This window comes from Alexandromys fortis, unplaced genomic scaffold, assembly GCF_014885135.2.
Source record: "Alexandromys fortis isolate MF-2015 unplaced genomic scaffold, M_Fortis_MF-2015_v1.1 scaffold_27, whole genome shotgun sequence".
NCBI classification, from domain to species: domain Eukaryota; kingdom Metazoa; phylum Chordata; class Mammalia; order Rodentia; family Cricetidae; genus Alexandromys; species Alexandromys fortis.
The window spans coordinates 2486601-2503886 of NW_026067952.1; the positions used below are offsets into that span (position 1 = coordinate 2486601).

At 51.0% G+C, this 17286-nt stretch overlaps 1 protein-coding gene across 1 annotated transcript in view; it reads left to right on the plus strand.

Annotated features, from left to right (window-relative positions):
- Slc13a3 (solute carrier family 13 member 3) overlaps positions 1 to 15740 on the plus strand; it is a 58254-nt gene extending 42514 nt beyond the window's left edge. Inside the window, exons 9-13 of the mRNA XM_050151260.1 lie at positions 1428 to 1525; positions 4100 to 4212; positions 10152 to 10313; positions 12619 to 12756; positions 14231 to 15740. Coding sequence (XP_050007217.1) covers positions 1428 to 1525; positions 4100 to 4212; positions 10152 to 10313; positions 12619 to 12756; positions 14231 to 14407 — 688 coding nt within the window. The 3' untranslated portion in view covers positions 14408 to 15740. The remainder of the gene's footprint in view (positions 1 to 1427; positions 1526 to 4099; positions 4213 to 10151; positions 10314 to 12618; positions 12757 to 14230) is intronic.
- Positions 15741 to 17286: the final 1546 nt, after the last annotated feature.

Below are 17286 nucleotides of genomic sequence, written 5' to 3' on the forward strand. Positions count from 1 at the left end.
TTTGCAAAACTTACCTGGTTTGGAGCGGCAGTGGTCTTGCCGACTTCTGGCAGCATTTGGTTGATTTCCTTTGTCTTTACTGTTTGTGTCAGTAAAGTTACTTGTTACTAGGGTAACGCTGAATCACAAGTTCTCCTGAACTCAGNTCTTCCTGGTAAGCGCACCTTGGGGTGCTTACACACATCATTAGAAATGGGCTAGTCCAGGTGTGAGAATTAGCCTGTAAGGGCTAGAGTTCATGGGCCAAGCAGTTCTTAAATGAATACAGTTTGTGTATTGTTATTTCGGGCATGAGCTAGCCAAGCAGCCGGGGTGTTGGGGACGCAGCCCCGCCGCTCTTATTTCAACAATAAATAAATAAATAAATAAATAAAAAAGTGTGGAAGCCAGGTGTGGAGGAGCTGCGAGCCTGGTGGACCTGGACTTAGCTGGCGTGGACAGCGGTCACAGACTGGTCAGCTGCCTGTGTCAGGAGGAACCAAGCAGACACACATCTGCAGGGTGGTTCTTAGGGTCCAAGTTTAGGTGATTTATGTGTGCTCTACAGACTCCAATATCCCGTGCCTCTCAAATTCCCTCTTTAGAATGTCCCTATTCTAGGTCCTTAGGTAAGGAGGACAAGCTTTTGTCTGACAGCAGCAAAATGTCCTAGGGCATCCTGGGTAATGGCTTGGTGTTGGCTTGTCTTCCTTTCTTCCTTCCTTCCTTTCTCTCTCTCTTTCTTTCTTTCTCTTCCTTTTTTCTCTTTGAGGGGGGCTGCCACCCAACTCCCAAATAATCACACATGGAGACTTATTTTTTTTACTTACAAATGCCCAACCTTAGCTTGATTTGTTTCCTGCCAGCTTTTCTTAACTTAAATTATCCTGTTTATCTTTTACCCCTGGGTGTCTCCCTTTCTTTATTTCTGCATACCTTTTTCTTACTCCATTGCTGGCTGTGTAGCTGGGTAGCTGGCCCCTGGAGTCCCCCTCTCTTTCTCCTTTTGCTCCATAATCTCCTCTTCCCACCTTTCCCCTCTTACTTGTTCTCTCTGCCTGGCAGCCCCGCCTACCCACCCTTTCTCCTGCCTGGCTATTGGCCGTTCAGCTCTATATTAGACCAATGAGATGTTTTAGACCGGCAAAGTAACACAGCTTCACAGAGTTAAACAAATGCAACATAAAAGAATGCAATACATCTTTGTATCATTAAAATACAAAGTCCACAGCATACACAAATGTAATACATCTTCAATTAATATTCTACAACAGCTTGGGCCTACCTGGGTAGCTGCATCCGACCTGGGTACAACACAGGATAGTGGTTCCGCAGGTCTCAGTGTCTCTTCCACAGGCCTCTCCCCATCTGCAGGTCCTGTCTTACAAGTCTGGCAGTCCATGGCCTGGCAGGAGCCAGAGTCACATGCTGTGGCCTTCTCCCTGCAGGTTTGTTTCGGATGCTGTCACTGGTGTGGCCATTGTTATCATCCTGTTTTTCTTCCCATCCCAAAAGCCGTCACTCAGGTGGTGGTTTGACTTCAAAGGTAAGATGGTCACAGCTGGAGCCTTGGGCTTGATGCGGATTGGTCACGGGCTTGGGAATCAGGGATCACCTCTATAGCTCTGCTAACCACAAGGTCATTTTGCCACCCCATCTGAGGACTTGGGACTGCTTGGGGGAGCTTCCAGGACAGACGTTAACAGCTTCAGTCCCTGGGCAAGACCCAGCAACTATGTTTTTCTGTTTCTTCCCCACAACTCACGAGCTAAGGACCCTTGTCACATTTTCAAATGTTTGGAAAGAAATCCAAAAGGAAAAATATTTGCTGACAGATGGCTGTTAAATGGACTTCGGCTTCCAGGGTTTGTTAAAAAGCCTTTGCATTTTGTCAGAAAATCTTGGAATTTGTGTGGTTTTAGCCAGTATAAAGACAATGGTGATTTGATCTCTCGGCCCACAAAGCCAGCCATATTTACTTTCTGGTATTTTATAGAAAACTTCTCAAGGTAGGCATTGCATTCAGATACCTGAAAAGCCAGTCAGACAAACCTGATCTGGGTTTAAACTGAATGGCCACTGGGGAGACAAACATCCAGTGAGGGGTTTAAAAAGTCGTAAAGTCGTAAAGTCAGGGTCTCCCTCCCCTCAGGGTCTCTTCCCCCTCAGGGTCTCTCCACCCTCCACCCTCAGAGTCTCCCTCCCCTCAGGGTCTCCCTTCCCTCAGGGTCTCTTCCCCCTCAGGGTCTCTCCACCCTCAGGGTCTCCCTCCCCTCAGGGTCTCCCTCCCCTTAGGGTCTAAGAAGCAAAGAATTCAGATTTCTGCATGAAATCTCCCTAGTTGTAGATATTGCCATATAATTCAAATTGCAAAGCCAACACGTGGGGCCATAACAGTAGCATGAAATCGCTTGCTATGATCAATCAAGTCCATGGAGTTACCATATTCCCTCTGCAGAGGGTTGTAGAGATTTTGGAATGAGTGTGTGGCCAGGGTTGAGGACTCCATGCATGGCCATCCTTGGGCTATCAGGTGGCTTACACAGATGTGACTGAAGCAATGTTTTGTAGTGGATCTCCATACTTTGAGTAGGCTCTCCATGGAGCCTTGGCAAGGAGCCACTGAGTTTCCATGGGAAGAAGTCACCTGATGAAGATCACAGACTTAGTTAAAAAGAGATAAGCTATAGAACCCAGAACACACGGTTACCACACCGACTGCCTTCCCTTCATGGGTCTCAGTGGCACGTTCATGTCTCTCTTTAACAGTCAGTCAGTATTGGCCTAGGGCCTCGGTAACTTGGCTCTGCGTTGTAGTTGATAGGCAGATAATAATGGCAATGGTGATTATGATGATGGTACTGGTGATGATGATGATGTTGATGATGGTGATGGCATTGATGATGGTGCTGATGATGCTGGTGCTGATGGTGAGGACAATGGCGATGGTGCTGATGGTGATGGTGATGGTGACAAGGATAGATCTTGTTTCCTCCCTGCCCAACCAGCTCTTCCTCCAAATGTCGCCCTGGCTTACTCAGCCGCATTATTCAGAGCTCTGCCCAAATGCCGCCTCCCCAGAGAAGCCCTCCCTGAATACACCATTGGAAATACCGCCTTCTCATCTCTCTGTTTTATTAGTTATTTGATATTTTCCATCTTTGATGTGCATTTATTTATTATCTGCCTTCCCTGGGGAGAGTCTGGCCTCCGTACATTCTCTGTGTCTGTGGCATCCGGAAAAGCATTAAGCGCATGGTGGACACGTGGGATGTACTGGTCAGACGAAGACCTAGGGCTTGCTGTGGGTCAAGCCCCTTGCACTCCTGAGTCCTGGAAGGAAGGGTTGCCATCCCATCTCAGAGATGAGGAAATCAAGACTCAGAGAAGTGGAGTCATTGGCCCAAGGCATCCACCTTATGACAGGGATGCTAACTTAGTGTCCCAAATCTGGCTGTCACCTGCCTTTCCAGGTCGGGCTTGCAGAGCCCAGCCCACCTCCCTCCAGCCCCAAGTCAGTTGTTTGCTGTCCATCTGTCCCACTGTCGCCACTGCTGCCGGTGCCACTTTCCAGGAAACGGTAGCCACCCCACGATGCCATGGCTCACGGACCCTGCAGTTTATTTTTCTCAATTTCCTTCCTCTTTTTGCCCTTTGTTTGTGAGAAAGGATATTCTAGACCAAAAGGCCAAATCTACCACTTCTGGGTCCACAGTCCCCACAGACCCTGGGCTTGCAGTTCCCGGGCCTCCTGGGCTATAGTCTGGGACACAGGAGCTGTACAGAGACCCACTCTCTTCTTAGAGAATGGGTATTCAGAACCAAGAGCCAAGCTACTTCTGGGTTCACACTCCCCACATTCAGCCACAGAGAAAAGCCTTTTCTCTTGTAAATGAGGACAAAAATAGGCTTTGGCCAGAAAGGCTGGTGGGACATTTAAACAGTGTCCAGCATGTGGAGAGTCTGGGTTCAGAGTAGTGAGGGCTGGGGTTTCTCCCTACAGCCCGATAAGCGGATGTTAAAAGCGGCCTGACTTGCCACAGAGATGAGGCTTCAAGGCTGCCCTCCCTCCCGACAGCCAAGCGTCCCTGAGTGAGACCGGATCCCTTTCTCTACCTAGCTCCCAATTCGGAGACTGTGCCTCTGCTGAGCTGGAAGAAAGCCCAGGAGACAGTGCCCTGGAATATCATCCTTCTCCTGGGAGGTGGCTTTGCCATGGCCAAAGGCTGTGAGGTGAGAGCTGGGGTGATTTGGGGGCGGGGACTAGAGGAGGAGGGAGGATAACCAGCTAGGAGGAGTAGGAGGGCTGCAGAGAGGGAGGAGGGAGCTGCTGGTCCTGGAGGACTGGGGGCTGTGAGGTGAAAGCCTAGAGAAGCTGCTGGGGCACAGGAGGAAGAGAGGCCACCAGGAAGGAGGGGCCACTATGGCAAGGGAGGAGCCAGGGAAGAAGGGAGACTGTGGGCTCAGGAGGAATGGGGATGTGGAAGAGAAGAGTGAGGGCTGCAGCCCAGGAGGCATGCATTCTGCAGCCCAGGATCTGTGGGCAACTGTGGACCCAGGAGAAGTGGCATTCTGGACCTGCCGTTGAATAGGGTCTGGAGCTGGAAGGTGTGACCAGCCTCCAACTGTAGCTCCAGGGAACAAGCGAAGGGACAGTCTCTGTTCCTGTCCCCATTTTACAGACAGGAGACAAAGACAGAAGAGGCCAATTGCTTGCCCTGTTTGCTCTGCCAAGGGAAGGGGGCATACAAGAGTCCAGGCCGAGCACTTGAGAATTCGCTCCATCTCAGGCATTCAAGACCATTGCCAGTTCAGGGTGTCTCTGAGCTAAGGAAGGCTGAAAAGCCTTCTTACATGGTGTGGTGGTTTGAAAGAAAACGGCCCCCCAAGGGGGTGGCACTGTTGGGAGGTGTGGCCTTGTTGGAAGAAGTGTGCCACTATAGGGATAAGCTTTGAGGTCTCTTTTCTCAAGTGTCACTCAGGGTGACAGTTAGTCAACTTCCTGTGGCCCTATGGCCTGCAATATGTAGAACTCTCAGCCCCAGCACCATGTCTGCCCATACACCTCCATGCTCCTCTTCATGATCATAATGGACCAAACCTCTGAATCCGTAAGTGAGCCACCCTCAAATAAATGTTTCCTTTAGAAGAATTGCCATGGTCACGGTGTCTCTTCACAGCAATAGCAAACCCTAACTAAGACTCATGGCATATCTGGGAAGGCTTCCTGGAGGAAGTAGTATGTTGTACAGGTTTGGAGGGTCAGGCCATGCAGTGGGAACAGACTGTCTCCATTAGAATCATGGATTTTCTTGTGTGTAATGTTAGTTTAAGTTGCTAAGTCTTCTAGGTCTCAGTTTCCTTATTTATAAAATGGGAACGACAGGGCAGCCACCTGCTAGAGTTGTCACATGGTGTTATAAATGAGACAGTACTTGGGACACGGCCAGAGTGTTTGGCTATTTGGATTGGACATTAGAGAAAGGGCTAGTGGATGGTAATGCGGAGGCTCGGGCTGCACAATTCAGTGGTTAAAGCATCTTTTGCTACAGTAACTGGGCGTAGCCTGGCTCTGGGGCTGGAGACCCAGTACCCCAGAGGCTTCTCCAAGCTGGGGGATTGGTGGAGGGGCACTGCCCCTAGGACTGGGATGCAGAGACATAGTGCATGCTGGGAGGCCAGTACCGGGCAGTTGGCCAGGGTTTCCATTCAGTGGGGCCTTTGTCTACCAGTTGCCCCTCACCCCAGCCTCTGTCCCCAGGCGGCATAATCTGGCCCAGGAACCACCAGGATGCTTGTGATACCCTGTGGTTTCTGGACCCTGCCCAGGGCCTTCACCAGGCTGCAGTGGGGTCCACCAAGACCGAGGGTCCCTGGCTGGAGCATCGTTGGGCCTGGGCATGTGAATTCCCCAGAAGCCGCAGCAGTACATCTCAGGCCAGCTGCCGCAGAGCACACGCTAGACACCCTGTGTACTCCACACGGGGCCTATGCGTGGCACCACACACATCAAGCCCCTGCCTCCCTCCCCCCTGTTGTTGTGCCCACCTCCCTCTTCCTTCTCCCTGCAGCCCTCTGGCCTTTTCTCCAACTCATTTCCACCGCAGGACTTTCTTTAGTGAACTTTCCCTGGCTCTGAGACTGGGGCCATGGTCTCTAAAGTCCCACTCCCCGACCCTCTTAGCACCCAGTCACTCCCAAGCAACCGTTTGCTTCTTGGTGTCCTCTCCCTCGTGAAAAGCAGCCACAGGGAAAGTCTCGGGCAGAATCCGCTGGTAAAAAGAAGGCTTTTATTAGGGGTGAGGAAACACGCTTGCGCGAGCGTGCACACACACATGCAGGGAGGGAAAGACAGAGACAGAGAGAGCAAGGGCATAGCTGGGACTTGGGAGGCTACAATTCAGCCTCTCCACAGGGCTGGGGTTTTAAGGTCTTTAGGGAGCCCCCATCCCCCACTGGTGGGAGCTGTTAAAACAAAGACAGGGAGGCCTGCAGGCCCACTATTTGGGAGTGAGCATGTACTGGTCTGGCCTTGAACTTGTTGGGCTGGTCCTTTGGCAAGGTAGGACCACCATCAGGAGGAAAAGCCCACACGCCAGGCCTTTGTTTTAAGCTGTGAGGCTTTTGTGTCAGGTCAGGAAGATGAGGAAGAAGTGAGAAGCTTGCTACCCTTGTTGTCTATCTGTGGTCCCATTTCCTGTCTGTCTGTCTGTCTATCTGCCCACTTCCTAGTCCTTCACCCAGAGACTTTGGATTTTGAACACCGAACTTGAGCGTTCCTTAAGAAATGGGGCCGCACTGTGCAGTGAGGAAAGCGGGGAGAGGGGATTTAGCTGAAGAAATCCGGAAGAGAGACACCACCCTGGTAGCTCCATGTCCCTCCATCTGCTTCTGAAGGTGGCCTTGGGTCTGCTGATCACCTCTGGGTCTCTTCCCTAGAGACCCTAGACAGTGGGTGGGGCACTGAGTCAGTCAGTTCTATGTCCATTACCGTCATCCTCCCCCCTCCCCCAGGCATCTGGTGACCGTTTAGGCCAGCTGGCCACACAGCACTCACGGTGCCCGGGCACTTTACTCACTATTTTAGATCGACTACTTTTCTCCCTTTTGACCTCTGGTTTACAGATAAGGAAACTGAGGCACAGGGCAGGGGGTCATCCAGAATGACACCACAGGAAGCTGCAAAGCACACTTAAACCAGCTAAGCCCCTTCTCCTAGCTCTACCCACTGCCTCCGGGTACTACTGCTGGTCTCTGGCCTTCCTGGGAATTCTGGGGGCTGTGTTTCCAAGGAAACCAAGCCATGGTTCCTAGAAGAATTGAAAAGGGCTGGGGGAAATCCCTTTAGTGTCCCCAACAGAACTGCAGGGAGTTTAGAGGAAGAGACTCCCTCCACTGAGGAGCCCAAGTCCAGGCATTGGAGTGCTGGCAAGAGGCCTCTCACTCAGAGGCCCAGCCTCAGGAAGCTCTCGATTGGCCACTCGCCTGGTCATTAACAGTCTCTGTCAGCATTGCCTCTCCCGTTAATCGTGTGTGCTGTGCCAGGCCATGGTTTGAGGGAACACCAGCTGCCTGGCATTCCCTGTATCCTGGAGGGCTGGCTCGGCCTCCCACAGAACTCTGCAGGTTGCTCAAAATGCCTAAACCCTACGAGTAGAGTACTTTCCCGGAGTGAAATATGTCTAAGCTGTCATTTGTTTTTGTTTTGGTCCTTTGGTTCTTTGGTTTTGGTTTGTTTGGGCAGAGACTTAGGCAGCCCTGGATGATTTGAAACTTGCTCATGTAGCCAAGGTTGGTCTTGAATTCCTGATCATCCTGTTTCCTACTGCCCAGTGCTGGGATTCAAGGTACAAGCTACCACACATAGCATCTTAAGCTCTTACTCCTTCGGCCCTGAAAACAACTCCTAAGGCAAATCAGAGAAACGAATGTGCTGTGTCTAGAAACTGCTGTGACCCAGAGTCAAGCTGAGAACTGGCAGCTTCTGACGTCAGCTATGGGGACCCAGGCATGCAATCCCAGCTGCTCGGGAGACTGAGGTAGGGAGATCAGAAGTTGAAGGCTAACCTGGGCTACAGAATGAGTGCAAGGCCAAGCTGGACAACTTAGTTCCAAAGTAAAAAGGAAAGTCTGGCCTTCAGGTAGAACTCAGTGGTGGAACATTTGCCTCAGAGTCGTGGAGTTTTGGGTTCAGTGTCCGGTATTACAAAAGTAAATAAATTAATAATAAATACAACTTCAGAACGAGCAGCGAATGTTTCACTCAACACAGAGCGGGCATCAAGCACCTCTCGTGGATGATGTGCCCTGGGCCTGAGGGTGCCGGGCTCTTACCCGGCAGTGGCAGACAGGCATTTGTTTCTCTGTGTTTGGGCCTCATCCAGCTCTGCCTTGGATTGGCCCCTAAACCCACAGCTCTGTTACCTTTCTCAGGAAAAGCCCTAAGGAGGGGATGGGGGTCCCTGCTGCCTGCACTGTTACCTGGACCTTGCTGAGTGGCGCCACCAGGGGGCGGCAAGGAGCTTGGGGGGGCATTAGCTTTGCCGTCTCTAGGAGGCTGGCCTGGATTAGGGTCAGTGGAAGACATACCTGATGGTGGGAGAGTGTGTGATACCCTGCTAACCAAGATAGTTCCTGGAGAGGCCAGTACCTGACATTTGTGTAGCATTGGTTAGAGAGAGAAGTCTGGGTGGGGGACTTCCTGTCCTTCCATGCCCCAGAAACCATGGTCCATTTTGGACATTGTTCTTCCTTTATTTCATTTTGCTTTGATTTAGGTTGTTTGTTTGCTTTGAGACAGCACCAAGCTAGCCTGTTACTGCTATGTTGCCAAGGAATCCTCCTACCTCCATCTCCCAAATATTGACCTAGGTGTGAGCTACCACACCCAGGTGGGCATTGCTCTTAATTAAGAGTTAAGTGGCAGACCAGCTCCCCCAGAGGAAGATGGAGAGGTAGGGAACTTTCTAGAAGTTCACACAGATTCAGGTGGGTATTTCAGTCACTGCTATGAGGCCATGGACAAGTCATGAAGATTCTTCCTTTTCTAATAAAATAGGGACAGGAGTCAGCAGGTGCCAGAAGGTACCAGCAGGTGCAAACCCTTAATAATGGTGATTTTAGACTGGTGGCTAATGATACCATGTTAATGTTGAATTCTATGCTGTTGTCATCATAATAAAGATCCTTAGGGCTGCTCAGAAGTCTATCAGCAGTCACATTGCGTCATATTTGCTGTCTCTGTCGATGTGATTAAAACACCCTGGCAAAAGTGACTTAAGGGAGAACGGGTTATTGCTATTCACAGTTCCCGTCCACCATAGGAGCTTGAGAGAGCTGGCCACGTTGTGCCCAGAGTCAGAACAGGGCAATGAATGCCTGCATACGTGTGCTCAGCTCGCTCTCCCCACTCTTACATAGTCCAGGACCCAAGCCCAGGGAATGGTACTGCCCACAGTGGGCTATTTCTTCCCACATCCATCAACATAACTAAAACAATCCCTTACACACTTGCCCACAGGCCAGCCTGATCTAGACAACCGCTGCTGTCGCTTTCTTCCCAGGTGGCTCTAGGGCAACGGTTCTCAACCCTGGGGGTTGACCAACCCTTTCACAGGGGTCACCTAAGACTATCGGAAAACACAGACATTTATATTATGATTCATAATGATTATAGTTATGAGTGGCAATGAAAATAATTTTGTGGTGGGGGATCACCATAGCATGAGGAACTGTATTAAAGGATCGCGGCATTAGGAAGGTTGAGAACCACTGTTATGGAGTGTGTCAAGCTGACAAAACTAACCATTACATATGTTTTATATTATGGATAGTATAAGGGATATAATATACTTTATACAGATTAATGTTCTACCATGTAGTAGCAAAACTTAATCTTTTATGGAAGGAATAGCAGGCACTTTGAGTGGTGACCATCATTGGGGACTTAGCCATAAGGATCTGTCTGTTTCCTTTTCCCATTCAAGTTGGAACTCCGGGCGCTGAACCCAAATGGAAACAGGGACTCTGCTTTCTAACCAAATAGATCATGGGATGGATCCCAGGAGTCTGGGTTATGGCCCATAGAGCATGTGGCGGAGGGACTTGCACTGGTGGCTGCCTGCGAAGGGTGCTGCTGGGTGGACTGAGACCAAAGGCATGTCTGCCCACAGGAGTCAGGGCTGTCAGCGTGGATCGGTGGGCAGCTGCACCCCCTGGAACACGTGCCCCCAGTGCTGGCCGTTCTGCTCATCACTGCGGTCATCGCCTTCTTCACGGAGTTTGCCAGCAACACGGCCACCATCATCATCTTCCTGCCTGTCCTAGCAGAACTGGTGAGGATTTCCGTGGGGCAGGGTGAAGGGACACCTCTGACCCAACTCAGAGTCTCCTGCTATGGAGCTTCCTCAGACAGCTCTAGCTGCCCTGCTTGCTTCTAGAATCCACAGAAGAGCCTGAACCACAGAGCCAGCTCATAACTGACAGGCTTGTTTTCCTTAAAGGAACACCTAAGTGGGGTATAGGCAAAGTAACCCATGAGGACATGCTGTGTTTCCTAGGAAGGAAAAGATTGTCAAATTTGGGGCATGTGAAAGCCTTGTGTGGCCAGCCCAGCCCAGGAGGAAGCCCAGCCACGGAGCTCTTGCCTCCTGTTTTAGACCAAGAATTTTCTGCAAGGAGAATTGCCCTGTACTGTGGGGTATTAGAGCATCCCCTTCTTCTACCCACCAGAGGCGAACAGCATCACATAACAGAGTCAATCCAGGATGTCACCAGACATTGCCAACAGTCTCCTGGGAGGACAAGTCTCACCCTCTTGAGACCCTCTGTTCAAAAAGCCACCAGTCTCAAATGGATTGGATTGGGAAGGGAGGCAGTCAGAGTGATTTATCCAGAATCCTCCTTTGCTAGGCAAGAGTCTCCTTTGATAACCTTCTAGTTCCCGCCTCAGCCTAGCCATTCCCAGGGCAGGGAAGGATAAAGACAGTTCTGCAGTCTATGATGTATCCAGCAAAATCCTGAAGAACCCAGGCAGAAGGAAAACAAAGCAGGAAAAAGTGCCAGCATGCAGGAAGGCCAGCGCTTGGCCAAGATCCCGCCATGACTAACTAAAGGCACAAGCTACCAGCATGTAGATTTCATACTAGGATTTAAAAGCTAGCGGATCTGGTGGCACACACCTTTAATCCCAGCACCTTTAATGAGGCAGAGGCAGGCAGATCTCTGTAAATTCAAGGCCAGCCTGATTTACGGAGCAAGCTCCAGAACATCCAGGACTACATAGAGAAACTTGGTCTCAAAGGGGGTGGGGGGGGGTCTCAGAAACTCATGGTTTAGTTTTATATTTAAACAGGATAAAGTAAAGCAAGCAACAGGACACCCACCATAGAACCCAAAGCTGACAAAACGAAACAGTGTTACCAGTGCAGTATCCACCTTGAGAGGTGGCTTGGCTTTACCTCTGTATCTCTTTGTTTCCGTTTTTAATGGACTTGACACTGTAACATCTCCATATCTCTTTATGTTTCCATTTTTATTGGAGTTAACACTGTATCAGGCACAGACTTATGTGTGTTCTTTCTTTAACCCCTGAAACAGATTCCACTGTAAATGGATAGACTGTTTAAGCATTGTCATAAAGGACATGCAGACAATTCCAGAGAGTGATCACCAGCAGTGCCGCTGGTCCTCCCTCGTATGCACAGGCCACTTACATCAAGACAAGGTTCACCTGGGGGTTCCTAGGTGAAAAAGCATGGGCACTGGAAACTGTGCTGAATGTGAGCAAATGGCCCTCCGCCTGGGCATCCGGGAGTCCACAGGCCCTTATGGAGAGGGACTGCATCAGTAAGACCCTGTTCTAGGGTCTAGGACACCTGGGAATAGGTGGAAATAGGGATGGTGTGAAGTGGTGAGGAAGAGGGGAGGGAGCTCCAAATCTGCCAAGTCTGTAACTGGTAGGTTCTAGAAAAGATACCAGCAAAGGACTTTTGCTCTTAAATACGGCTTCTCATCCAAATCAAAATGTTTGCTGACTGGGGATGATGGTAGAGCCTGTCAAGAAAATGCCCACACTTTGGGTCGGGTATACTGAGCTCTCCATCTTGGGAACATGGCAGTGCTTGGCCGGGGGCAGGGGGTGCACACTCCTGGTCTCGCAACTCCAGCCAGGCTCTGACCGAAGGTGCCCCATGGTAGTTTCTAGGATGGTGTAGTGAAGGGCAAGGCAAAGCCTGGTTATGCGAGCCTTTATTCTCGGCCTCCGGCCCTGGGCGAGCTGTAGCCTGGCTGCTGGGAGCCTATAGGAGATGCAGTGTTTTGGGTCCCACTCGGACCTCTAGATCAGTGACTATGGAGGACCCTAGCGCCACATGCTAGCTCACTTGGGAAGACGGCTTCTAAATAAGTTTCTTTGCCTGCTCCCTGGTCAAATGCAGTGTGGCCCTGTCATCCCTGACCTTAAGAAGGTGCTCACATTTCTCTAAGACTGCGTGTCGTGTGTTTGCATCTGGCTATATTTCTCTGTCTCCTTCCCTCTCCCACGAGTGTCTACTGTTCTCTGTCACTCTGACACTCTCTGTAGCTTTGGCACTCTCTTTCCAACTGCCCTGGTCTCTTACTGCGACTTCTCTGGGCCAGGCCATCCGACTGCGTGTGCACCCCTTGTACCTGATGATCCCGGGCACAGTTGGCTGCTCCTATGCCTTCATGCTGCCAGTCTCGACGCCTCCCAATTCCATTGCCTTCGCCAGTGGACACCTGCTGGTTAAAGACATGGTAAGTTGGGCCTTCCCAGCAGTGGCCTGGCAAGAGGAGGGGGAAGGTGAGTGGAGGGCCAGAGGAGCCAGCATCGCCCAGTTGGAAAAGTCTCTCCAGGCCCCCAATTGGAAGTCTCTCCAGTCCTCTCTCCTTAGTTGGGTTTGTCCAGTGTAAGCTGTGTTCCAGCCACTGGGGGGCAGCAGTGCAGAAGAGGTAGCCGCCTGCCTCCTGGGAAAATCCTTTTCATTGCTGGAGGCTGACTGGAAGTGTTAAAAATATGTAAATTTCGTAATTGCAACGTGAGAAGATGGTAGAAGATGCTGGCAACTAAAGAAAATGAAGGGTGGCCAAGATGGCCCTTCTGTGGAAAGGACCCACCAGCCTTTCTAGGGGCCATGAAGGGTGGAAGGGTGGGGGAATTGTTCGGGGAGAGAGCCCAGCCTGGGGCAGTGTCATCAGATCCCCAGAGCGGGGGGCCTCTGGGACCGCATGGGCTTTGAGAGGAATGACATTATTAGATGTAGAGTCTGGGCTTCCAGGATGCAAGCCTGGAACAATTGAGATGTCTTACTTTGTATCCTGGCTGGCCTTGAACTTGTAGCTGTCAAAGCAGAAACAGTTCTTACCTCAATGAGGAAAAAGGATGGTTTATTTGGAGCCAAATATAAGTGAACATGGCCAGGAACACAGATTTTGGGTGCCCCAAATGCATGTTTCAGTGTGCTAACAGCTTCATCAAGTTTCATAATAACAGAACAGAGAGAATCCTAAATCAAGGTGCTGTCTAAACACATCGGTGGAAACAGCAGATAGGCAGAGTATAGAAAAATCAGCTGTAATCCCAGCTCTTGGGAAGCAAATGCAAGAAGATCAGGAGTTCAAGGTCAACCTCAGCCGTATGGTAAACTTGAGGCCAGCTTAGGCTATGTGAGACCCTGTCTCAATTCTTCACTTTGGGAAGAATTTCCTTAACTGAACTTCCACTGTGTGTGTGTGAGTGTGTATGTGCACACTTGTGCCTGTGTGTGCATATGAACATGAGTACGTACCTGTGTCGTGTGTGTCTACATGGTATGCTAAATGTGGAGAGGGGAATAATGATCAGACGGAACTATTGGGCAAGGCTCTTCTTTCACTGTCTTAAAGGGGAATCTATAACCTTGTTGAAGTGGCATTTGTGGCTAATGGGCATAACCCAAGTCCACTCCATAGCAAGGTGTCTGGTGCCTAGAGACCCTCAGGGAAGGGATTCACCTGCCCTGGGTGCCAGCCTGGGTCTTGGGAAGCCTCCATGGCCTACACTTGTGGCTGGCTGCAGCACTTCCAGCTGTGCACTGCCAGCTGTGAGCTAAGCCATTTGTGCACTGCCAGCTGTGTACTGCCAGCTATGGGGAGAGCCAGCTGTGCACTGTCAGCTGTGGGCCGAGCCCCTGTCTCCCACCTGCTTCTGAGGGCCTGTGCTGTTGTTCTGCTCACTCGGTTTCCACTGCAGGTGCGGACTGGCCTCCTGATGAACCTCATGGGTGTCTTGCTGCTCAGCCTGGCCATGAACACCTGGGCACAGACCATCTTCCAGCTGGGTACCTTCCCAGACTGGGCCAACACCCACTCTGCCAACGTCACCGCCTTGCCACCCACCTTGACCAACAGCACGGTTCAAATCCTTTGAGCTCTGCTGGGGACTTCCCTTTGTGCTGGGCCTTCCCCAAGGGCTGTTGCTGTCACTTGCTGCTAGGACCCTACAAGCTGATCGAGCAATTCTTTTCTGTAATCTGACTGGAGGCAGCAAGCAAGGATGCATGCCCTCCAGTGGTCCACTCGGGCCTCAAGCTTACTGTCTGCGGCACTTTCTCTCTCTTTCTCATGCATCTCAACACCAGCTGTCGCCTGGATCTGCTGCCTGAGGAACAGCTTTTCTCACGAAGCTGGTCTTGGTCAGGGTGCAGGCAAGTCCACTTCAGCCACGCGGGACAAACCTGAAATGGCTTTTGTCTTGTACACCTGGGGTCGGGGGCTATCCCTGCCTATGGCTGCCACTGGCTTTAGGTCTCTGAAGACATCACCACTTTGCTGGAGGAGGCATTGTGGCTACAAAGTTCTAGGCCAGATGTTACAGCTATTTACTGCAGACTGGATTCTGCCCTTTTCTGTTTAGCCATCTCTCCTGTAGACACCCAGCAGTTGGAGGTTGTCTTCCATTCCCTGCGGCAGAGGGAGGACACAGGCCTCCGGGAGTCTCTTTGCTGCCTCTCCAGTCCCCCAAGCAACATCACAGGGGTTTGAGAAACCCTAGCTCAAGTGTCTACCCAAGATGCTTAGGGTTCTCTTTTCTCATCTGATTCCCTTAGGCCAAAGCTCTAGGTCAAGTCCTGCCAGGCCCTCATTATCAATCTAGGACCCTCCCATCTGTGGTCCTTGGGCTCTGTGGCTGCAGGCTGCCAGCTGTTTCTTACCCTCACAGCTGGGTTTGGCCTCTCAACTCCCACCCCACAATGGTCAATATGTCTAAATTGCAAAGGTCACAGTCTTTAGGGGGTGAGAGAAAAATCTGAAGATCAGTCAAGGCCTTGAAGAAAACCATGGCATGTCTGCAGATGGATACCCCAAGATAGCCTGCCAGCAGAGGCTGGAGCCAGGAAGCAGGCAGTTGCTGTTCTTACTCCCAGATCAAGCTTCAGGCATCCTGTGAACAGTGCAGGATGGGGACAGCTGAGGGCAGAGCCTTCACTGTCTTCCAGGGGTGAGCATCCCAGGGATGGACACTTTCTGATAAGGCACAAATGAGTCAGAGTTCTTTCCCAGAGCTGAGGGGCCCCTGAGCTGGAGGTGATACTACCAGACTGAATCAGCTCCAGCTCTCCGGGGATGGATGATGGTGTCCCTCAGGGGATAGGGACAGACCACACACCAAGAAGCCCACAGCCTTGTGACTATAAGATTCACGATTTCTGATACTGCTGATCGAAAATGCGCCCAAATAAAGAATGTTGGTCAATACCGGATTTGATGATTCTTGGTCTCTCAAAACAAAACCCCCAATTCCTGGTCTAGAACTTCTGCAAAGCCGACTTCCGGCTTGCCTTTCTGCACCGTCTCCCCTATGCACACTCACACTTCCGCAGCTGTCAGGCTGCCGTGGCGTTTATTTTTACGTTTTACTCTTTTGTTTTGGTTTTTCAAGACAGGATTTCTCAATGTAATAGCCCTGGCTGTCCTGGAACTCACTCTGTGGACCAGCTGTCCTCTAACTCACAGAGATCCACCTGCCTCTGCCTCCCAGAGTTCTGGAACTAAAGGCATGTGCCACTACTCCTCAGGACATTTATTTTCTTGTTCATTCCACTCCTCACCTTGTACAGTATAAACAAAAGCCACTCTCTGGCTCCCTGATGGGACTCAGATGTCTGAGCCAGGTGCTGGCTGGCACACAGCCAGCACTCAGTAAGTACTTGACCCATGAACTGACCTAAGATTTGAACATGCCCTCCGTCCTTTCTTTACTCCTCAGCTTGGTCCACTCAGTAGGCACTTAACCCGTGATGTGCTGACTCAAAAGTAGAAGAAAGAGCAAGCGGTGGGGCCGTAGACATAGATCCAATGAGTGACAGTCATTGAAGTGGCCACATGATGGGCTGACTCAGGCCGTGGGTTTCAGGCGAATTTCTCTGAGGAGGTGGCAATGGGTTGAAGCCAGGCACAATGACTGGACACTCGTAGCTCTGTGGAAAGGAGAATATGGGGGTGGTGGGGAGTCTGGAGGAGGATGGAACAATAACCTCAGGTTCTGGGCTATCAACTGGGCCTTGAATGTCAAACTTCTGTCCCTTCCAGAGGCAGCTGGCCTTACCTCTCCTGTTGACTAGTCTCCAGGGAGTCACTGATCCCCTATACTGACTGGCTGTGCACAGGGCCCTGACAGAGGCACTCACCACGGTGGTGTGGGAACAGGGAAGACTGAATCACACGAAATGCACTAGGCTCCATCTGTGGCCTGCCAGGAGTGCCAGAAGTCAGGAAGGGCAACCAAGTCAATGCCAACCTGGTTTGTCATCTACAGCGCCCGGTAACCCACCCAGCATGGCAGCCTTGGAACTGATTGGCTGATTTACACCTCGACCTTTGGGCAGAGCTCCGTGGAGGCCCCAGCACCTTGGCACCTCCCAGAACATGAGCAAAGGCCCTGTGGCATTGCTGGTGGCTGCCTAAACATGACAGAACTTGGCTAGGACAGGAATGACCTCAGTAGTCACTAACCCTCTGGGGTCCCTCTTCAGGTGACTGCCCAGGTCCCAGCCTGGACCTTGTAAGCAACTGCATTCACAACAGGAGTTGAAGATCTTAGTTCTAATTTATTTAATGTTTTTGGCCTATGGTGTGTGGCTGACAGGAATTGTAGAGACTGAAATCTCAGCTGGTGGCGGCCGCTGCATCTCACTGAAGGGAAAAGAGAAGATGTGTCTTAGGGGGCTCACAGCTGTGGAGACTTGGTGAAGCCCCCACCTGGCGGGATGAAGCACATGGGAGACTAGCAAGCTGAGGGTGGAGAAA